The sequence below is a fragment of the Halichoeres trimaculatus genome, unplaced genomic scaffold, assembly GCF_033239565.1.
Source record: "Halichoeres trimaculatus isolate MK-OKI-2021-1 unplaced genomic scaffold, fHalTri1.1 fHalTri1_scaffold_12, whole genome shotgun sequence".
NCBI lineage: Eukaryota > Metazoa > Chordata > Actinopteri > Labriformes > Labridae > Halichoeres > Halichoeres trimaculatus.
The window spans coordinates 13,139,718-13,160,886 of NW_027437190.1; the positions used below are offsets into that span (position 1 = coordinate 13,139,718).

General features: G+C 42.2%; 3 protein-coding genes across 6 annotated transcripts; 1 reads left to right on the forward strand and 2 right to left on the reverse strand.

The window, feature by feature from the left end:
• Positions 1 to 2,979: 2,979 nt before the first annotated feature.
• Positions 2,980 to 16,742, reverse strand: rad54b (RAD54 homolog B). 2 transcript variants are annotated; one of them, XM_074683723.1, is made up of 16 exons: positions 16,604 to 16,742; positions 14,929 to 15,103; positions 14,620 to 14,815; positions 8,981 to 9,187; positions 8,569 to 8,868; positions 8,032 to 8,194; positions 7,710 to 7,935; positions 7,011 to 7,097; positions 6,788 to 6,908; positions 6,543 to 6,682; positions 6,161 to 6,451; positions 5,828 to 5,988; positions 5,492 to 5,753; positions 5,214 to 5,280; positions 4,480 to 4,677; positions 2,980 to 4,403 (listed from the first exon to the last, which is right to left on the reverse strand). In XM_074683723.1, exons 2-16 carry the CDS (start codon positions 15,073 to 15,075, stop codon positions 4,165 to 4,167), a joined length of 2,805 nt encoding a protein of 934 aa, XP_074539824.1. In that variant the 5' UTR covers positions 15,076 to 15,103; positions 16,604 to 16,742; the 3' UTR covers positions 2,980 to 4,164. The 2 variants fall into 2 exon arrangements, with proteins under 2 accessions (XP_074539824.1, XP_074539825.1); XM_074683724.1 differs by lacking the exons at positions 14,620 to 14,815; positions 14,929 to 15,103; positions 16,604 to 16,742 and adding an exon at positions 12,551 to 12,590 and having other exon boundaries at positions 2,981 to 4,403.
• Positions 9,462 to 12,494, reverse strand: LOC141800885 (fibrinogen silencer-binding protein-like). The gene is made up of 2 exons (XM_074683729.1): positions 11,584 to 12,494; positions 9,462 to 10,988 (listed from the first exon to the last, which is right to left on the reverse strand). Exons 1-2 carry the CDS (start codon positions 11,988 to 11,990, stop codon positions 10,433 to 10,435), a joined length of 963 nt encoding a protein of 320 aa, XP_074539830.1. The 5' UTR covers positions 11,991 to 12,494; the 3' UTR covers positions 9,462 to 10,432.
• rnf41l (ring finger protein 41, like) lies at positions 14,715 to 21,096 on the forward strand. Of its 3 annotated transcripts, none has more exons than XM_074683725.1 (8): positions 14,715 to 14,821; positions 17,977 to 18,200; positions 18,281 to 18,487; positions 18,648 to 18,787; positions 19,113 to 19,139; positions 19,789 to 19,951; positions 20,046 to 20,166; positions 20,365 to 21,096. In XM_074683725.1, exons 3-8 carry the CDS (start codon positions 18,282 to 18,284, stop codon positions 20,767 to 20,769), a joined length of 1,062 nt encoding a protein of 353 aa, XP_074539826.1. In that variant the 5' UTR covers positions 14,715 to 14,821; positions 17,977 to 18,200; position 18,281; the 3' UTR covers positions 20,770 to 21,096. The 3 variants fall into 3 exon arrangements, with proteins under 3 accessions (XP_074539826.1, XP_074539829.1, XP_074539828.1); XM_074683727.1 differs by lacking the exon at positions 14,715 to 14,821 and adding an exon at positions 17,507 to 17,850; XM_074683728.1 differs by lacking the exon at positions 19,113 to 19,139.
• Positions 21,097 to 21,169: the final 73 nt, after the last annotated feature.

Sequence of the window (21,169 nt, forward strand, 5' to 3'; positions counted from 1 at the left end):
TTGCTACACATTCCTTCCCTGCTGAAGAATTTTTCTGAATAATGAGTCGAGGCTGTTGTGTACTGAAAAGGACCAAATGATCCTTTCTACAGGCTTGATGTTTTAGCTTCGCTGACCTACTTTCAGTTTCTTTCATTTGTTTTGTTACAGATGTGGGACAAGGAGGTGTATACACAACCGAAGCCTTGGGGATGCATTCAGCTCTGTAGCAAAGACCATCACAGAGACAGGTCAAAGGGGACAACACCTGCAATGTAAATATGTAAATAGTTTATAGTACATATGGTATATAAAGTACAAAATATGTACTTTGTAAAGCAGCTTGTGTACAAGGAACACTACTACAGAGCAGTCTAAGTATCGAATTCTGAGACTAGAGGAGTAAAACCAGGAATTATCTCAATGTTTTTTTTTAATCAGCTTAAACATGTGACATGATCGGAAAAAGAAACATATTTCTTTCATATCCTGTGTACACAGCAACAACAGGCTGGCCCAGGGCCAGTTAAGTACAGACTGTGCCTGTTGTATGAATGGATGAACAAGCATGTTCAGCTCAAGCATCAATGAGTTTAGCTCCTAGATGATGAATGAAATATGAAATGTGAGAGATGTGACCTCAGCATTAACACCCAAGGCTTGGCCATACACAGCCTCAACAGTACTTTCAGATGTTCCACAGAGGTCCCGGGATTACGCTGAATAAATCTGTGATTCAGCCTCTCCATCAAAACAGCTGTATCTCTTTCCCCCCCTCCAGCAGTGGAAAGTCATTCATTCAATCCATACGCCTGCTTTTTGAGCCGTTGGGCTTGAACGCACAGCTTAAAAGAGGGATTGGCAGCACGGCCAGTAAGAGCTTTACACAGACAGACAAATTCCATCTCATGCAGCCTCCATCACATGGCCTCTGAGACTGCAAGAGAAGTGATTTGGATCAATATCCCACTTGGACGAGTGACACTCGTCTAACAAACACGTGTCCGATACCGAAGTGCTGGGCCACAAAATGTGATTGCTGGAAAAAAAAAAAAAAACAGTATCTTACATGACCAGAGCCAGGTCAGAGCATTAGCTGTAATAAGTTGCTTGGGTGACAGTTGCTAAGCCACCACTGGTTTCTGTCAGTCTGAAACAAGTCTGTTTCCCAGCCAGGACTTACTGCGGCAGGGAAACAATTTACATTTTAAACATGCTGTGTCATAGCTGAGGAAAAGGAGCTGTCTGTCAGTTAATGGGTACTACATTTACATCCAGGCATCCACAACATCTACTTCTTACAGCACTGAACACACACTTTAATGGTCCAGAGAAAATGAATCCTTTATGTGACTCTTTGTTTAGCCCCTTAGAGTGTTCGACATATGGTTCATGAAGTCATTTAATGATTTTAAATGTCTTTATTGTGATTGAAAAGATTTTGAGGTTTGAATTGAATTTGTTACACACAGTGATCAGTGAAATGAAATCAAACAAATAAGACCATCAGGAGAGATTGAGTAGTATTTCTACTACTTTTTTATTCAGCTTTTAAACGACTTTCATGAGTCTATGTCCTAAGGTTAAATAATCTGGGTTGACATGAAGGTGTAAGATATAAATTAATCCATGTTTAACATAAAATTTGTTTTATGTAAGGGTTAAGTCAGTAAGTATTAACACAATCCTAATGAGCAATATCTGTTTATCCAGTTTCAAAGTGAAATATCTGTCCTAAATAATTCCCAAGTGCAATATCTTGAATAACTTCTTGTTATATTCATTGAGTAAATTTTGCTTTATTTTGTAAGTCTTCACTTATGGTCTACTTATGGCACACTCTACTTATTCTACTGCTTCTTATATTATTGCTTATTCTGTTCTATTTTATTTAATTGTCTACTTCACTACCTCACTTGTACTGTGTATGATGAGCAATTGGTAACACCAAATCCTCCCTGGGGATTAATTAAGTATTTCTGATTCCTCAAAGGCAGATCAGTCATGAGTCAGGTTCTGCTCGATGTTTCTCTCTGTAAAGAAAAGTTTTTCTTTGCTATTTTAGGTTGAAATTGTCTACTCATGGTGGATTTTTACAAGATGAGACTCATTTCTTCTCTTGATACAGGGTCTTTGTTAATTACATAATGTACAATAAGATGAAAGGTGTCTTGAGATAACATTTGTAGTGCTACAAATAAAGACTGATGGATAGATTTAAAGCTCAGAAGGGAAGAAGTTATGATGTGATTCGCAAAAATTGGTGAAGTGTTTCTTTGCTAAATTTAGAGACCAACTGGTGTTTCAGATCCCAATCCTGTTCAATGAAATATTTTTTTTATGATAGAGAATTTAAAATAGGTTTGACATTCTTACAACTTAAAAATGTGTGTTCTTATTTTATATAATCATTAACTTACAGAGTCCTGATGGGATCCTACAGACTATTTAAAATTATCATCAAGTGTGATGTGAGGTTCTGAGAGCTAAAAAAAAAGGAGACGCTGAACGCAAAAAGGAACAATGCAGAATGCTGATATATAATGTGACCGCTGAAAAACAAGTGTTTTTCAAGAATGCCATTGTGCTACTCACTATAAACACACACACACACACATACACACACACACACACACACACACACACACACACACACACACATATTGACAGGCTGCAGAGCCTCAACTGTCATGTGTACAAAGGAGCAGCTCAACATCCCAGAAACCCATTTATTTTGCAACAGTTTCTTAACAATCACGCAGGGTGGTGATCATCCTATAAATAATAATTACTCTGTTCACATAGAGATGCATTATTGTATTGTAGTCAAACTGGCAGACAGGAACACAAATCATACGCAATTCAGGGCGCACGCACACACACACACACACACACACACACACACACAAACACACACACACACACACACACACACACACACACACACACACACACACACACACACACACACACACACACACACACACACACACACACAACTCCGTGACTCCCACGCAGCAGCTTTGTGTTGGAGAGCATGAACAGACCAGTGTTATCCAAACTAACAGACTGGACAGAGTGGACCCTGGCAGATTCATTTAACATATGTGAACCAAGCCTTACATCAGAAGTTGTGACAATGAGTCATAAAAGCACAGGATGAAGACTTGATAGCGTAAAGAGTTGCTACTGGATCCATTCTTTGTAAAGCTGTAAACTTATTTATATGGATGCTAGTTCTCCACCACATACACTCCATGTCATCTGAACATGCCCCAGTACTACAAAGATTCAAAATCGGACTCTAAATATTTCTCTAGATGGACAAAAATGTATTTCTAAGCATGGTTATCTAGAGCAGACATGGGCCATGTACGGCTTGCGGGCCACATCTGGCCCTTTTGGCAACCCTGTCTGGCCAGCGTGAGGTCAATCATAAATAAGAAAACAAAAATTCTGGGGAGCACGCAATAACAGCGCAGCTTTTATTTTGAAAAGCATGGCTTGTGTCTGTATGGACACACTTGCGTGTGTGAACAGTGACAAGTGAAGCTCAACAAATCCAAACACAGATCCTCTATCACTGATGATCACCTCTCAGCTGTCCTTCATAGACACCTCAGAAATCCATCCAGATTTCTATCTCTATTTGTTTAAGCCCAAGACTGATTTTTCTTGCTGCGGAGGTAAAATAAAGTTTAAATCATTCAAGTTTTTTTTTATTGTTATATAGATCTTCATTATTCGTTACTGTTGATGCGTCACTCTGACACAATTCAGGTTTCTCACTTGGCCCCTTGAAAAAGTTAGTTGCCCACCCCTGATTAAGAGTATAAGACACACACCTCCTGTCATTTATACATGCTTCCTTCGGAAGAATAACAAGTGTTCAACTCAGAAAAGATGTGTTTATTAACCATGCTCCTTTGGTTTAATTTATTTAGTGAGATCTAACAGTAACACCTTTGAATAAAGACAGAAAATGATGAAGAAAGGATAAAAAATTCTCACAAACTGTGTCTCTTAAAAAACTGTTTGGAATTGTGCTGCTGTTGTTGGCAGTGACCCTGGACTGTTTTAGTCATCTGTTGCATCCAGGCTGTGAACAAAGCGCAGAGAGCCTGAAGACAAACACACAGAAGACAACTCACCAACATGAGTGAGAGTCATGTGTTTCTAAGAGAGTCATCCAGTGTTTGAGCTCTGTGCTGTGTCAGAGATAGTGGTCTGGAAGGCAAAGGTGATGTGGTTTCTTGAGTGATCAAGGTAAGGGTCTGAGAAGGTGTGTGTGTCACCAGAGAAATGTCTCCACTGCATCAGCTCAGACATGCTGAGAGGCTTCTGTGCAGCTCCACTGCGCTCTGCTTGGCGACCGAGCTGGCAAGGCCTTTCAGGCACTTGCTCCATAGTCTCCTCCTCGACAGCTGAGAATGAAGGAGAGAAAAATGAATGGATGTCTCAGTAACAGCACACACAAGTGTAATTGTGCTGTGAGCCTACCCTGAAGTGAACCATCCATGCTGCAGCTGCAGTTCAGCAGGTCGTGTGTCAGGGAAGGTGTGTCTGTCAGGCTAAAGAGATCTCGAAGCTCACTGGTAGAGAAGTTGCAGTGCTCTGCCCCTTTGCCCAGGTCAACCACCGTCCCAGAAAGCCCCTGTTTGGACACCTGTCTCTGGAAAATCCTCTCCTCAATCGTGCCTGTGAGAAAATAAAACACAGCAAGACACAAAAACTTCAGATTGGTTGACTGTACAATACACAGCACCCTGCACCGGACTCCAGTGATAGCCTACATACACAGGCTGTGTGTGCCTCTCTGAATTGATCCTGAAATTGTATCGACAGCTTTTAATGCACTAAATGGCCCAGCTCCAATTCAAATGAAGGATTTATTGACCTTTTATGTCCCCAGGATTCAGAGAAATCAGTGGGTGCAGTCTCACTGTTGTCACTGTATCCCTGACAATGTGCAAAGGCCAAATCATTGGCATTTTTAATAACTCTCCTGCACAGAATGGTGTTCATGAAGAATCAGGGTTTATCTTTCTAAAACTGTTTTCTACAAATCTGTTATGTTTCCAAATTGCTTGATCCTGTCTTTTACCCTGTAAATAAAATACATCTTGAAAAAAATAATGTATTATTATTATTATGGTCCAGCTTAATTTTGCTGTAATTCTAATTTGTCACTCTAAGCTGCAGAAACAGTCTCGGAAGAGGTTGTATTTTCTGACCTGCAGTGAGGAGACGATAGATGTGTACAGTTTTCTTCTGCCCATCTCTCCACACTCGAGCCATGGCCTAGACAAGATAGAGAAAGAACAAGATGCAGGACACAAAGACACATCAACACAGCACCATCTGGTGGACACACACGTAATGATGCATGTGATGAGACCAGCAGTGCTTACACTTAACCTAGCGGACTTGATATCGTTATAAATTGATATCAGGTGGTGAGCCATAAGAAATGGTTTTGCTGAGTTTGAGTTTGAGACCCCTACTCTCTTACCTGAATGTCATTGGCTGGGTTCCAGTCAATATCATAAAGGACAAGATGTGAGGCACCAATCAGATTGAGCCCTACTCCTCCTGCTTTTGAGCTCAGCAGAAACAGGAAAGTGTTTGAGTAGGGGCTGTTAAAATTGTCGACTAGCCGCTGCCTCTGGCTGGTCGGGGTCTGCCCGTCAAGTCTGCAGAAGGTGTAGTTCATGTGCGTGCATAAGTCCTGCAGCAGGTCGAGTGTCTTCGTATAGTTGGACACTATGACCACCCTGAAAAAGGACACAGGCTAAGTTAGCAAGGAATGAAAACACACCTGTAAATGCAAACACATGCTCTCAGTCACCTGTCAGAAGGGCTGATCTGTCTGACAGCACTCAGCAGGTCAGACAGAACCAGGAGTTTCCCAGAGTCTTCGATGTTAAATCCTCCTGAAGAGTAGGATTCTGGGAAGAGCTCTGCCAAGCCATCATACATGGAGCTCTCCAATGAGCCATCTGTTTTTTCCTTCAATAAAAGACACTGAACAGTTAGCCAAAGGTCAGAAACTTTCTTTTATCAAAAACAAACTACCTTTTGACCAAATTTAAGACAAAACAAAAAAGAGAAGTCTAAGGCAACAAATGTGATATATCCATTTACATATAATAACCCTTTGACGGCTCATGACATAGGTTACCTTGACCGTGGCGTGGAGCAGACCGGGATGGTTACAGAGCTTCTTTAGAGCCGTGATGCAGGCCAAGTGTGTGTGAGTCTGCGTCGTTCCCTGAAGACAGGCTCTGAAAACTCTGTGGCAGAGGAGGCGCTCATACAGCTCTAGCAGCAAAGCAGAGGGTTCACAGAACAGCGTCCAGTCCAGACGAGGGGGCAGATAGCGGTTGATGATCTCCTGCGTCCGTCTCAGGATGAACATGCCTGTGAGGCGAGAGAGCTCTGCTGCTCGCTCTTCACCCAAAACTCTCTCTCCCTGACGGAAAGACAAGAGACCAGAATCAGCACGGAGTTAAGACAAAAGACTTCATTTGTAACATTTAAAGGTGAGACAGGTAGAGACGTACCTCTGTACAGGAGGGCTGTCTTGAGCGTAAAATGGGCTCCTCATACACTTTCTTGTATCCAGTCGAGGAACCAAGAATCCCTGGGTTTACAAACTCGATGATGGCATAAAACTCCTGAAGGTCATTCTGCACAGGGGTGCCTTCATGAAAACAAAGAGGATTTCCTTTTCAAACTTTTTTCAAGAAAGTTTAATGTTACTCAAAGAATCCATGTCTGATATAATTCATTTAGCGTATGTTCCTACCTGTCAGAATGACTCTGCGAGTGCAGCTTAAGCTGCTCAGTGCTGAGGATGTTTTGATGTTGCTGTTCTTTAACCTGTGGCCTTCATCACAAATTACAAGACCAAACTCTACTTTTTGAACCTGAAAACAAGACAATACGCACTATAACTTCTCAAACTGGTGATAAAAAAGTGTTTTTACTCATAACATGAACACTAGAAAGCAGACATGAGGCAAACATACCTGCTCCAGGCAGCGAAGCAGCATTTCATAGCTGATCACAAGAACACTATGCAGGGGTGAGATCACAAACTGCTCTATCCTGTGATCCTGCACATCATCAAAGAATGCATGTCAATGGCGTGAAAAATTTACATTGATACATTGATTTCTTCTGATAGAGAGCTAGAAAAATGCAAATCATAGGCAATTCCATGTGGATTTATGTCTGACTCCTCTTCTGATTTTCTGATATTTTATCAACATCTTTTATTAGATTTTCAGTCTACATTGTTTAGAATCATTCCATGATGCTCACTTATTACTAGTCAGAAATGAGGAGCTGGACCTGAGACTTTCTGACTCATTCTACCCCTGAGGACAAAGAGGAGAAGGATCAGATTAAGTGCTTAAGTGTCGCCTGAACAGATGAGTTTTTAGACATCTCTCAAAGTAGAAAGGGACTATGTGGATCATATAGAGTTTGGCAATTCATACCACCATTTGGGAAAAACAGAGGAGAAGAGTCTGGCTAGAGATTAAGAGCCGCGCTGGGAGCACCAGGCATCTTTCACAAGCATAGTGGGCGAGAAGGAGTGTAAGCCCGGATGAGGGACCCCGGGTCTTTATAAAGACCAAAACTGTAACTGTTTTCTATCCGTGCTACTCTCATACTCCTTAACCTCATTTTAAACTAATTCAATACTTTTCCTCTTTTCTCACCTGGTCCACAGTGAAAACACTGATCCTCTCCCGGCCCAGCCACTTGTGAAACTCGGCACCCCAGTTTTGTACAAGGCTGCCCGGAGTGACCACAAGGACTCTCTTAGCAACAGCCTTTCCCCCGTATGGTCCTTGTTTGAGCAAAGTCCAAGACAGTGCAACACTCTGAAGGGTCTTTCCCAGACCCATCTCATCAGCCAGAATAGCCCCGTAACGCCCCACAGCTCTAAAGTGGACACAATGAGCACATCAGTAACAATCAGGAGGTCTGATGCCAGCTATCACTAGCTTTCCTGCTGTTGGGCTTCTACTGCTCTGTTACCTCATGCCCATGACACACTCGTACAGGAAGAGCAGGCCATCTCTCTGATGGGGTCGCAGGTGATGGGTCAGGTGTGGGTCAACAACAACATCAACCACAGGAAGTCCTGACCTGTTGTTAGACCACTGGTGGTTAGAGGATGGACGAGGCATCACCAGGGCACCTGAAATCGAACCAGAGGTGCTGACTTAGGATACCAAAATATATTCTCAATTTTTTCACTGAAAACATGCAAAAATGATCCAATCTACAGATTGGGACAAATGTGTAATCGCAGTCCTTTCCATCAGTTGCATTTGTTTGATACCAATTGATCAAAACCCCAAATACAATATAAAAAGTATTTTTAGATATTTGTTTTCAAAATAATTTAGCTGTAGCCATATTAAATTTTAACAGAGTAAATTCACAATTTTTTTTTTTGTTTGCTTGCTGTGAGTCAGTAATTAATCAGATCTCCACTTTCCTAAACAACTTGTGGAAACTTTCACAAGATAAAACAATGGATGAACACAGTCTTGTATTCACTCTTGATACCTGGGTCCAGTGGGTTGTGCCGAGGCCTGCAGGTCTGCTCCCCCTCTGTTCTGGATCCTGGATGATCAGCTCCTCCCAAGAGACTTGGAGGACAGAATGGTTTGGACCCCAAGCGGCGTGATGGCGGTGGAGCAGACCGTGCGAGTGGCTTTTCTGTCTCTACTTGGACATCTTGAAAGCAACGACCCCTGGCAAAATCCTCAGCAGTGATGACCCCCATCACCTCCACCTCCTTCCCTCCAATCATCAAGGTCTCTCCCTCAGACAGGGAGGCCAGCATGGACACTTTGTAGCCACTTCCTGAAACAAACATGCAAAGAACTCATGACCACTAAACTGTGACATGTTTATGTCCTCACTGGTCATAAACATGTTCCTAAAACAAAAATGTAACTCCTGTTTTCTGTCTCACCCTTGCCAATATCTTTCCCCTCCATATCTTTCAGTGTGGCTGTGCGTCCTCTAGTAACCAGGACTGCATCACCCTCCCAGCGCTTGTGTTTCTTCTTACTGGCTTTACACCACATCACACTGAAGTAACGTGCGCCATCCTGACTGCAGCCAGAGTCAGAGCCTGCAGCTGTAGAAATAGAGGGTGGCCGAACAGGAAGCTCATGTCCTGAAACACAGAAACACACAAAATTTAAACTGAGCAGATAGACATGTAAACCTTACATAAAGCCACCAGCAGAGGTCTCTGTTGCACCAAGTCTTCACAACGCAACAGCCCAGCATTCAGCAGACTTTACTGTGACTCATCCCATCATCTTCATCATATGTAACAGTGTGTCTGTAACGATTATGAATATAGGCTGGTATAAACAAGTGAGAAAAAAGGTGATAAATTAGAGCACCAAGGTTTGAACGACGTGTAATCAAGACAAGACCATAAGTTAACTAATCTGATTTTTTTTTTATAGAAATAAAGAAACATATGGACAAATACCTTAGTACCAACATTACAATACAATCAGTGTTGTAGTCACATACATTAAATAACATTGATATCACAAAACCAACTCCACATCTCCCTTCTTTTCCATTCGGCAAGAGAACTTCTAACATGAACCGACATGATTCATTGTAGTACCTCAAAATCAGTTTTCCTCATTAGCATCGCTAATTTAAGGCTTTCGTAAAAATTGTGCTTAAATCGTGGCAAACTGAACATTTCTAACTTCTGAAGAGGTGTTTCCTCTAATATAAGATAGCACTTCTTGATTTTTTTAATCCAATCTCTAGTTTGTTTCACTTCAGTTGCGGCAGAGAAATATCTCATGTATTAATCGTGTTTTTGAAGTCAATTTTTTTTTGACAAACTATTTTTTTTTTGACACCGATCCAAAACCCAAGCAGACTCCCACACTAAAGTTCTTCAGTATTTCACTGCAGTAAATGCTGTAAGGAGATATTCCACACCTGATCAATACGGGTGACAAATGCTACGCTAAAATTCTCAGACATTTCACAGGGGCCAGGAAGAGTACCATCATGGTATGACACATTCATTACTATTAATATTCCCTTCAAGAAACTCAACTTTCACATTGATTTTTGCCTTTTTGGGCCTATCACAGTATTTCTAAAGTGGGCATTTACGTGTTTTGTTGCTGCTTCTGTCATCACAGTGAATGAGGAGACATATTTAACAGACAAGCACAAATACAGACTGATGGAAAAAAGAAGTCAGCCTTTTCTGCAGAATGCAGGCGTGTAGTGTCTGCCCGAGGCACTATGTTTCCAAAGGAAATGAAAGTTCTGTTACAGCTCGCAAACATAAAACTGATGTCTTCCCAGGTCTTTCTGAACTCCTCAGAGACTCTCCCTTTCTAACAGTGGCCAAGGACATGTGTGTTCATGCTTGTTATAGAGGAATTGGCAGCCCGTGTCTCAGTCGAGCGGCCTTTAGTTTCTCTACTTTGATTTTGGCTCTCAGGAGTTCCTCCTCCAGATCCTGTTTCCTCTTCAGCCCCTCCCTCTTCTCCTCCAAATACATCGCAACCTTCCTGTGATTGGCTAACACCAGCTCGTGCTCCTCTTTGGCCAGGTGCAGTGGGCGAAACCTGTCAGGCTCATGATGGGGGTAGATATCATTTGGGTAAAGGTCGTGCCGCAAGGGCAGAGGCGAGGTGGATAGGGGGATGTTGACGGAGGACGGAGTGGGAGACAGGGATGCTTCATAATCGTGGACGCTGCCTAAGTCCTGCTCTCCATCCTGTTCCTGGCCTCCATCCAGCCCTGGCCCTGTGTGTGCAGAGAGGAGAGGGAGGTCTGGCGGTGGTTTAACATCCTCTTCAGGGTCCAGCTGGACCACCTCATGGGGGATACTTGGGACAGCTGCTGAGTAATCCTGGAGTCCAGCCAGAGAGGAGCTGCTGCCAGGATGCTCGATTGGAGAGCTGTGCTTGCTGTATATTAATCTGAAAAGAAACAAGGGTAGAAATTAGTGAACCAGTGTATGTCGTGTATTTTGAGTGTCAACATGTTGTTGATTATATGGGGGTTCCTGAATTGGTGACACCTGTGGTTAAAATTTCACAGGGCTGCTCTTCAGTGAGAGAATTAAGAGCATAATATTAAAACCAAACTGGCAAAAGATTTTAAACAAAATCAAGTTAATTCTCCTGAACCATAACCTTTGCATCCCTCTGATTTCTGGCAACATTAGTTAAATGCATGACACTGAGGTTTGCAAATTTTTCATATTGAAAAGAAACTAAACTGAAAGATTAAACAAGGCATAAGTGTTATGAATGTGTGTAAAGGAAAAGTCCAGGTTTCCAGGACATGCTGTGTTTTTCTGTTCAGCCCTGCCATGTGCTGGCTGTGTGTGTAATCTGATTGGGTTTTATGACTGAGTTCAGCCCCTCCCATCCCTGTTCCTCTTACAGTTCAATCAGTATCATGAATCAAACTGTTTTGAAGCTAATTATACACGTCCGTGCTCTCTAAACTCTTGGCTTACTGCTGTGTTGTCCCTGCAGACCTGTGTGTCTGTGTTTGTTAATACTCTACCTGCGCAGAGCCTGGTCCTTCTCGTGAATGGGCACATGGTGAAACAGGTGAGGGATCATCTCCATAATTCTCCTGGTTGGCTCAGAGATGCTGGCTCTGTACTCAGGCTGGGCGTGTCTCCGCTGCATCACTTCCTGCTTTGCAGACTCCTTCAGCCTCTTGTAAAGGGTCCTGAGTCCCTGAGCAGTGCGGTGGGGTCTGTCTCCTCCCAGGGCATTGTACTGCTCAGCCACAGTGTCCCAGCACTTGTTCTTGTCCACGATGACCGCATGTTTGTTGGTGTGCTCCTCCAGGATGCGGATGTGAGGGCGCACTAGCTTCAACAGGTCCAGCTTCTCAGAGAGGGTGAAGTTGGAGGAGCGAGCCTTGCCCACCATACTGGACAGAAACACAGAGCTGGATGCCATCTTAGAGCATAGTGGACTCACACAGACCAAGCCCGGCTTAGGAGTATCACCCGTCAGCACCTACTCTTGATACTGAGGCTCCTCACTCTTCCAACCTGTCTTTTTTGTCCCTGCTTCTGGCTTCTCTTGGTCCACGGTGAAAAGTTAAAAGTCCCACACATTTCTCATTTCCCCTTTCTTCTTCTACTCAGAACAAAACATAAGCTTTGCCTAACGTGCAAGGATTCATACTCTCCTCCTTGGTTGCCTCTCAGCTACGTTGCACAACAAAAACAGGCTGTGCTGCACACAATAAGAATCAGGCTTAACTAGGCCAGCCTCGTTTAGGCCCCCGCCTACCGCGGAGGGCTTTGGATGAATTCCTCCCAGCTTAGGCTGACGTAGCTAAGCCGCTTAAGCCCAGCCCGACCTACTTACAGCTCGGTCTCTCTAAACCCCAAACCGAGCACAGCACAGAGCACAGCACAGCCACTCAGTCTTCTTATTATGACACAACACCGGCGGCACAGACTCTGTGTCAAAATGAAAATGAGGAAAACACTCTTGAAACAATGTTTTACCAGTTATTAGGGGTCAGGGGTTTTGATATGAGCAGCAAAGTCCACTGAAATAGTGCTGGCTTAACTAACCGCGTGGGGGAGGGGTTAGTCAGCGCGCTGCGCATGCTCGCAGATGCATATCGCTCATCTTCCTAACCCGCCGTCTTTGGCAAATGTTCCCGCTAAAGCTCCGCTCAGTGTCTGGGACAGTGGCTTAATTTAATCAAAACGTGCACAGAGCGCGTGGGGAACCCGTGCAGACACAGAGGCAGGTAGCGTGTCCGCCGCGTGTTTTTTTATTGAGAAGGACAGGCACTAGTTGCTCCGGGAGGAGGAGGGAACGGTGGCTCACTGATCCCGAGCACAGTCCTAATCTACCGGCTGCTGCCGCGGCATTACCACGCCAATTTACATAATGCTGGATCTGCTGTTACCCACCCTCTGCACGGCTGGTTTAACATCCACCTTCAACAAGCGTTCGTTAATTTTGGCGTCTGAGAGACAGTCAAGCTGCGGGGCATGACAGCCACTCAGCTCCAACACTAAGCGCACGTTTTGTTCATGGCGTTAAACGAAGGAAATGCCATTCAGGCGATGTTATAAATGCGGGGTCGCTAGATGACAAAAGAACATTGAAAGGACCAGAATAGTAGTATTTTGTCGTCAGAAGTTTCGACTGTGCATGACACACCACATCCCCCATCTAAAATGTGTCTGTAATTGCCGTAATTATTCTTGATTAAGAACAAACCTAAACACAAAGGTCAAACGTGCTGGAAGGATTTTGAAACCCAGCGACAAAAAGAGCACCATCCCTTTCTGCATGTTTTCCGCTGCAGGCTGATTTCTCTCAGTGGATTATTATAAGATTCCACTCATGAAGCCATAAACATGAGAAGAACTATGATCAAAAGTTGCATCTTTTTATATTTTAGCATAATCTAATTGTTGACTATCATTAAAGTTTAAATAGATACCACAAAGTGTACTCCAAAAAGGATGCAATTACACATATGACACAGTTAACTCGATTCAACGTGAAATTTAGCTTTAGCACTGATTAAATTATGACAGATCTTAAGGGGATTTCAAGTCAATATTTAAAGTTAAGGTTTGTTTTGTTGACACGTTTGCTTTTACCTATATCACCCCATAACTGATGCTGGATGCTGAAGGGTTGAAATCTAATAATTAGAAGGAGGTCAGTTAAGAAAGAAAAAGAGATAGATAGATAGATAGATAGATAGATAGATAGATAGATAGATAGATAGATAGATAGATAGATAGATAGATAGATAGATAGATAGATAGATCTGTGTTGTCCTTTTAACAGGAAATGTGTTATCTGAGTAGAGGAGTAGCCAGGGATTGAGTGTTAATGGGTGGTATATGAAGCCAGTATTATGTTGTTGTTTTGCATTAGATGAAACACAGCAACTTTATAATAACAAATGAGAAACAAAATTGTTGAACTTGGGTAAACATCAGAATTTACACAATAGCTGCAGCATGTCAGACAAGAAAGCCCTGCAGAGGTTTGTTAGGAGAACCAAAAGGGTCATCACTGTTTCCCTCCCCTCTGCCCAAGAACCGCTGCAGCAACATTGTCATGAACCCCCTCACAACCACTCCACAAACTCTTTGAACCACTGCGATCCAGCAGATATTACAGATCATAAATGCAGAAGCACTAGACTGATAAACAGCTTCCTTCCACAAGCTATCAGAAAGCTAAACTGCTAATCAAAAATATGCAAACCACCACATCCCAAGGCATGGTCTTAGTCTATTTTTTTTTAATTTATTTAGTTTTAAACTAGTTATCATTTTCACATGGGCATTTTAACTGGTACTTACTACACAGGCTGCTACTCGTGTTTGTTTTAAAGAATGTTCTCTTTATTGGATCCAAGAGAAAAACTGTCTCATGGCCTGCTCTATTATTGTATTGAAAGCCAATGACAATTAAGTTTGACTTGATTTGATGAGACAGAAAATGCTGGGGCTTTTTCTATAAACAAAAAAACAAAAGCAGAGATTTACGACATTTATTGACTTTCTGGCCGTGTGGTATGTATCTGTGTGCTTACCTGCTGGACTGTCGTCGTCTTTCAGCTCTTCAGAGCCAATCTCAGGATTTTCTGTCTCAGTCTCATTTTCTTTGCTTTCTGTTGCAGCAAGAACACGAGCCAGGGCCCCAGACAAGACTGTTGCTGGATGAGATGCTTTCGGCGTGGCTTCATGCTCTGTTTTGTTTTGAGCTGGTGTTGCCAGACTCTTCTGAACCTGCAGGTTGAGTAGAAAAAAACTTTATAAACTGTGGAAGATCAGAATAAATTAGGGTGATAAAACTCAAAAGCATGCTAAGTAATTAACTTTAGACATTGGGAATGATTAACCTTTTCTAGTGCATTGCCTAAACCCAGTCTAGGAGCCAGGGGCTTAGTTTCAGTGAGTGGACGAGCAGGAGATGCTCCAGGTGGCACAAAACGAGGCTTTTTCATAGCATTGCCAAAGAGTTGGCTTGGAGCTCCTGAGCGACGCATTCTTCCACCAGCGACTCACAGATTTCTCCTACAGACAGCAGCAACAGGAACATCAACATTTAAAGCCAATTCTAGCAACTCACAATCCATATTGTATTTGGCTTCATCTCAGTAACGTAGAACATTATGGAAGAGTCACTTTATTTCAGTAGATGAGTTCAAAAACAGAAACTCGTTTATTTTGTAGATTATTAGACTGTCATTTAACCAGCTTTTGGTACTTTGGGGGGTGTGGGCAGGTGCCAAGTCTAGCTAGAAAGTGAAATTTGAAGTCTGAAGTGCTCTAATTTTCCCAGTAAATGGCAGCATTGAATTCTGACTTTGGAAAACACAGTGGACAGTGGAACTTTGAATCAATGAGCATTTATCTAGTTCTTTTTCTCCTTAGACCAGGAGAGACACTCCTGACTCTGTCTATGGTGCTGGAGTAGCTTGGCGTGAGGGATGCAGTAGATAAGGCCACTTCACTTGACTCTTGAAGAACCTTACTAATTTATTGAGATACACTTGTAGGGAAGTGTGTGTGGTGTTTCTGTGATGAAACTACACGGTATTGGAGCTTTAACTCACTACTTGTGCCCCATAGCACCGTAAAATTGTATGTATCCTTACTAAATCACCTCGAAACAGTAAACTTAATGATCAGGGCTTGACATTAACACCGGCCAACCAGCCAAATGCTGGTGGATTTCGGCAGTGGCTGGTAACACCGCCGCTCCCACTGGCCACTTTGGCGGGTTGAGTTTTATCTCAAACATGGAGCAGAGAGACAAGCAAAAAGATGACTGATGATGAAAGCTCTGAGGAAATTTAATTTACCTCTCCTTCGTTGTCATTCTCATGAAAAAAGAAATGATTTTCTGATTACAATCGTTGATAAATATTTAAGCAGACTGTGTCTCTTGCTGAGTTTTTATCAGTTCAATTAATCCCCTTTACCATTTTATTATAAGCAATAACAAACTACTATTGTAATTACTATGTCTTAATAGACTGCATATTTTCATATGAAATGAGCACAATGTTACACACAACTTTATCAGAGCTGAATACCTGATTAAGGACCTGTGGATTTTAACATTGATGTAGTCTTGTTTTGAGTGTGCATAGGGGTCATTTACATTTAAAGAGGTTGTAAATCTTTTTAAAGTAAACTTTAGCATGTCATCATCGGCTTTAATCATATTGAACATAATTATCCAACAACAAATTGTGGCCAGTGAAAATACTGAGTGGCTAGTAACTCAGGGATACCACTAGCCACAGTGGCTGGTGAGCAAAAAAGTTAATGTCAAGCCCTGAATGTGATGTCAAAAAAAATCACCTTTGGTTCAAGTTACAAATAATTCCCGTTTACAATGTGCATTTCAAAGCATCACGTAGCTGATAAATGAAGGAAGGCAAAAGGCATCAATATGAACTTATGTAAATTATAACTCTCTACCATGACAGGTTAGCAAGCTAGCAAGCACCAAGCACTATAATGATATTTGATAGGCTATAACGTGTGATTACTCGTCATACATACCCACACGAAGTAAATGTTTGATGGACACAGTTAACGGCTCAAACTGTCGCCTAATCAACAATTTTACACACTACGTTTCCCTTTTTCTTTACTTCTTTCGTCCACTTCGGTCTGTTCACTTTCTCCCGCTGAACACACCTCGTACTGTGATTGGCTGAACACCGAAAGTGGGTGTGAGCAAAACAAAAAAGGGTACGTTCGATTTATTACATTGTAGGAGTTTATCACATACACACCATTGAGTTTCGTCAATCGTTCACTACTGGTTTATAAATCGAGCCCCCCCATCAACGCCTCTTATTGGGCTCACTTCATCCTGTAAAACGTCAGAGATGAGTAAAATCTCCTGGTTAAAGCCCTATTTATACTGTCCATGGTTGAAGCTCGTCCTTAATAATTGCCAGTTTTACTTGTTGCAATGTTTTATACATAGAAAGAACAGAAAACTTCAATAATTTAAAAGCATCAATATGTAAACAGTGTTAAGCACTAAGGGTTCAAGATCCTCAGCAATTCTGGACGATGAGCCCGAGTGTTTGACTTTATTTCTTATGTAATATTTATCAGTAATAGTAGTTACGAAGATGATGGTTAGTTCTTTGATAAAAAAAAAAAGCTATTTTAGTGGTTATACCATTAGTGTTGCATTTCGATTGGTAAAACTGAAAATATTTTGTTTTGCAGCCAATATCTGCTCCAGTAATCAGTCATACCAACTGATTTGATCTTTGAACAGTATTACTGGAAATTAATCAGTGACTGTAAAATAGGGGAAACAACTGAATGAGGCCACCTATGCTATAGTTAAGCAATTCAAATTGTGCTTTTTTTACTGAGATGGAAAGTTTTATATTTCTGAAAATTATTTTATTAGCCTGGGTCAGACCTGCAAGGGCTTGGACTAATTTTTTTGTGCTCTATTATAATTTTTAATAAATATAATGATATTACCTTAATGGATTGTTTGATTGTTTCATCTATCTATAGCTTAAGAAAAATGTAAACAATAGAATATTAAAGCACCAGGATGAGTTTAGAATATTGGGTTGCTCTTTGATTTCTGTGGTCTCTGCCATCTGATGTCATGCAGTATCTAATCCAATCAGGCAGAGAGAGAGAGTGTAATCCATGTTAATCCCACATCTATTGAGAGAGAGAGACAAGCCGAGAATAGGGTGGTTCATTAATAGAGCCAGAAACAGTTGAAGGACAGCAGTAATCTCTGAAGGCTACACTACAACACAGCAGTAAGGGGAACACACTACAACCAAATGAGTCTGTTTTCGGAGTGTAATTCTGCCTCTTTCTTTCTCTCTCTGATCTGATGTCGTCTGACAGCTGCTTGCCTGTGTCCTGAACCCTTGTTGTCACAGATACCTCTCCATGGAGACGCATTCCCAAAGGTGGAGAGGAGGGCTTTAAGGTAAAAAGAGACCCTCACCTTGATGTAGCAACACGTCAAGAGAGGAAGAATGAAGAAGGAGAGACCTTAGAAGTGGATGAATAACAGAAGGTTCACTGTGGAGGAACAAGAGGAGTGGGAACCAACATAAGGAAAGAAGAAAAAAGTTGGATATTGTTTCAGTGAAGTTTTCAGGTAAGATTGAGAAAAATGGGGAAATTAATGAAACTGTCACTCCTGTCACTGCCAGGTCTGAATAATATCTGTTTTTGCAGTATGGGCTATGATCTGGAGAGGTTTGTGGGATATGTGAATGAGGGTCTGCTGTGCTGTGTGTGTCGAGACGTATTGGAGCGCCCCCTCCAGGCTCCCTGTGAACATGCCTACTGCAGCGCATGCATCAGCAGCTGGCTGCTCCATCATCACTCCTGTCCAGAGGACAGACTGCCACTGGATGTGGGCAGCCTCAAACCACTGTACAGGTCAGTCCACGTGTTTGTAGGAGTCTTTGACTGCAGCTTTAATCGTCTGGCTCACAAATGAACTCAATTCTTTCCTTATACCACTGCTACTTCAACTCATCTATGTTCTATGTTTTCTCACTGTATTCACCTGAGATGTTGGTTTCTTCTTTTGCCACAGGTACATGCGTAATGACCTGAACCGCCTGCAGATTCGTTGTGTGAATGCAGGGCAGGGATGTGAGATGGTCTGCTCCTTAGAGAACTTACACACCCATGAAGATGAGTGTGAGTTTGCCTTTGTCTCCTGCTCCAACACAGGTAAGAAACCTGAATGAAGCTCCACTGATGCATTACTTATTATGATGAGTCTATCTGTATAGTTTTTATGGTTGTCAAATGGCTTCCAGTTTAAGTTCTAATAGTGGAGGTAATAAGACACCTTTGTGTGTGATTGTGGGGGAGCAACAGGTGGCTTCTCTGTCGCCATGGCTGCCTCCCAAACTGATGCAGCCTATGGGATGTTTACAGCTCCCACTGGGTGCATTCAGGGTCAGCTTTCCATTGTTTTTTTGCGAGTGATTTAAAAGTGAGCAGGTTTACGAATACACGTTTTTTTATTTGTCTTGACCTGTTTTTTTGCCAGGTGGAGAGTACATATGTTATCACTGTGGTAGGTACAGAGTTGTAGCATGTGCATGCAGAGTGGCTTTTTGAAGTGTTGTGAACACAAAGTGCAGCTTAGACACGATCGACCCTGGTTTCTGTTGGTATCTTCAAACCGCCAGAGCATGGTAAGTGCTTGCATGATGTAAAATGGTGCAGCATGGTGTTAACTTTGAGAATTCATCAAACATTTTACACTCTTTATTCTGTACTTACCTTTTTAGGCACTTTGTACAAATAATACTTGTATTTCTACTTAGTAAGGAGCATGTTTTTCACAAATAGCTAACTATTAAATTGTGTCAGTATAATCATTTCTTTCCACACAGACACAGTGGAGGTTTTAGCTGGTTACTTAACAGACTGAAATTGACAATTAGGGTCCTACAAGATTTGCAAAAGCAAGAGAAAACATCATCACAAAGACTGACTAATCCAGCAATGTTTCTGCACTGATGGGACACTGATTGTTTGTAGTTCATTTTATCAATATTTTACAGCAATGTTTTTATTAACTGTGCAAAGAACTCCCAACAAAGCCATCTGTATGAGTCCTGCTGAGTCATAGTATTTCTACCACACCACCATTAAATATAAATGCAGTGCATGCTCTCTACATGTCAGATCTAACCCTTTTAGTGCTCTCTTGTCCTCAGGTTGCCCTGTGCAGGTAGAGAGGCGGGGTCTGGAGGCTCACCTGTCAGAGTGTAACTTCCGCAGCAGGGAGTGTCCAAATGGCTGTGGTCATACTCTTCTCTCCATCGATCAGTCGCAACATAACTGTGTGGCAGAGCTGCGCACAGAGGTGGAGATGCTCAGGTCTGTATGCATGTGTTACACAGAGGAAAATGTTTTTGTTTTTTTTCTCATCTTCTTTTTTTAAGCAGTGTCTTGTTAAACATTTTTCTGGCAGGGCAGAGATGCTGTGCAAGGTAGAGGAGGTGAGACGAGAGATGGAGTCTCGTTTGGATTCCCAGAGGAGGCACATGGTGCAGAAAGAGTCGCAGCTGAAGAACGATGTGGAGGAGCTCAAGGTGATCTGTCACTCCTCCTTCATTCAGTTTGTCAATAAACAACTTGTGGATCACATTATATTTTCAAAACTGCAAAATAACACATAGCTTGAAAATTTTTCCTCAAACAAGTGTCCTACCACTGTCACTGACATGAAGAGATCTCTTCTTTTGATCACCTTTGTGCTTGATTACTGACTTTGTGTCATTTCGGTGCAGGGTCAGCTGTCGCGGGTGATGTGTGACATGCGAGCCCTGTTAGGAGCCGAGCGTCTGAGGAGACAGGAGCTCGCAGAAGCAGAGCTGGAGAAGAGGGAACTGCTGGAGCTCCTCAGAGACCTGCAGCCCACCAGGAGCCAGCTTCCTGTTGAACCAGGAGCCAGAGCGCAGCTTCAGGAAGACCTTAACGCATCTGAATGGGACCTGCACAGCGACTTAATAAGACACCAGCAGAGAGAGTCATCTTTACACGCCTCCAGTCTCTCCCTATACTCAGCACAGAGTGTGAATATCCCAGGTCCACCATCGTCACCTCAGCTGGGAGATGGGGTGCGCAAGGGGGGCACAAGGAGCCTCACTTTGGACTGCATCAAGAGGAAGAGCCGGGAGGTGACGGTCATCTGAGAGTACTTAACCAGTGGATAGGCCAAAAAACGAAATATTACATCTTTTAACTTTTTAATATTTGGCAAACACATCCCAACGAAAGTAATGAAATATTTGAGATCGAGATTTTCTGACTAAATCAGTGTTAAGAGAAAAAACTTGGTCTGCTGTGTGATAATCAATGTTGTTCGAGAGAGAAAGGACTTTTAATGAGCTTTCACTAACTTGTTCTTTTGACTCTCGAGTGAAACTGATTGGACGTCTTGTTGATTTTGTACACAAGCTCTGATTATGTCCTGAAAATACACCACTTGTGTTATTTTGTATCCACCAAGTGTCAATTAAAAACAGCTCAAGTAACTTTCTTGACTTCAGTTTCAAATTATTTGTTATTTCCTGATTAATGATTGTTTGACCA

Excerpts from the sequence above, each read along its gene's own strand:
- LOC141800885 (XM_074683729.1), bottom strand. The coding sequence starts at position 11,990 with ATGGCATCCAGCTCTGTGTTTCTGTCCAGTATGGTGGGCAAGGCTCGC. Across the intron at positions 10,989-11,583 it reads AAGGACCAGGCTCTGCGCAG|ATTAATATACAGCAAGCACA; the intron begins GTAGAGTATTAA and ends GTTTCTTTTCAG.
- rad54b (XM_074683723.1), bottom strand. The coding sequence starts at position 15,075 with ATGCGTCGCTCAGGAGCTCCAAGCCAACTCTTTGGCAATGCTATGAAA. Across the intron at positions 14,816-14,928 it reads TAGGCAATGCACTAGAAAAG|GTTCAGAAGAGTCTGGCAAC; the intron begins GTTAATCATTCC and ends CTCAACCTGCAG. Across the intron at positions 6,909-7,010 it reads TGCTTCGCTGCCTGGAGCAG|GTTCAAAAAGTAGAGTTTGG; the intron begins GTATGTTTGCCT and ends TCTTGTTTTCAG.
- rnf41l (XM_074683725.1), top strand. The coding sequence starts at position 18,282 with ATGGGCTATGATCTGGAGAGGTTTGTGGGATATGTGAATGAGGGTCTG. Across the intron at positions 19,952-20,045 it reads ACAGAGGTGGAGATGCTCAG|GGCAGAGATGCTGTGCAAGG; the intron begins GTCTGTATGCAT and ends TTTTTCTGGCAG. Across the intron at positions 20,167-20,364 it reads ACGATGTGGAGGAGCTCAAG|GGTCAGCTGTCGCGGGTGAT; the intron begins GTGATCTGTCAC and ends ATTTCGGTGCAG.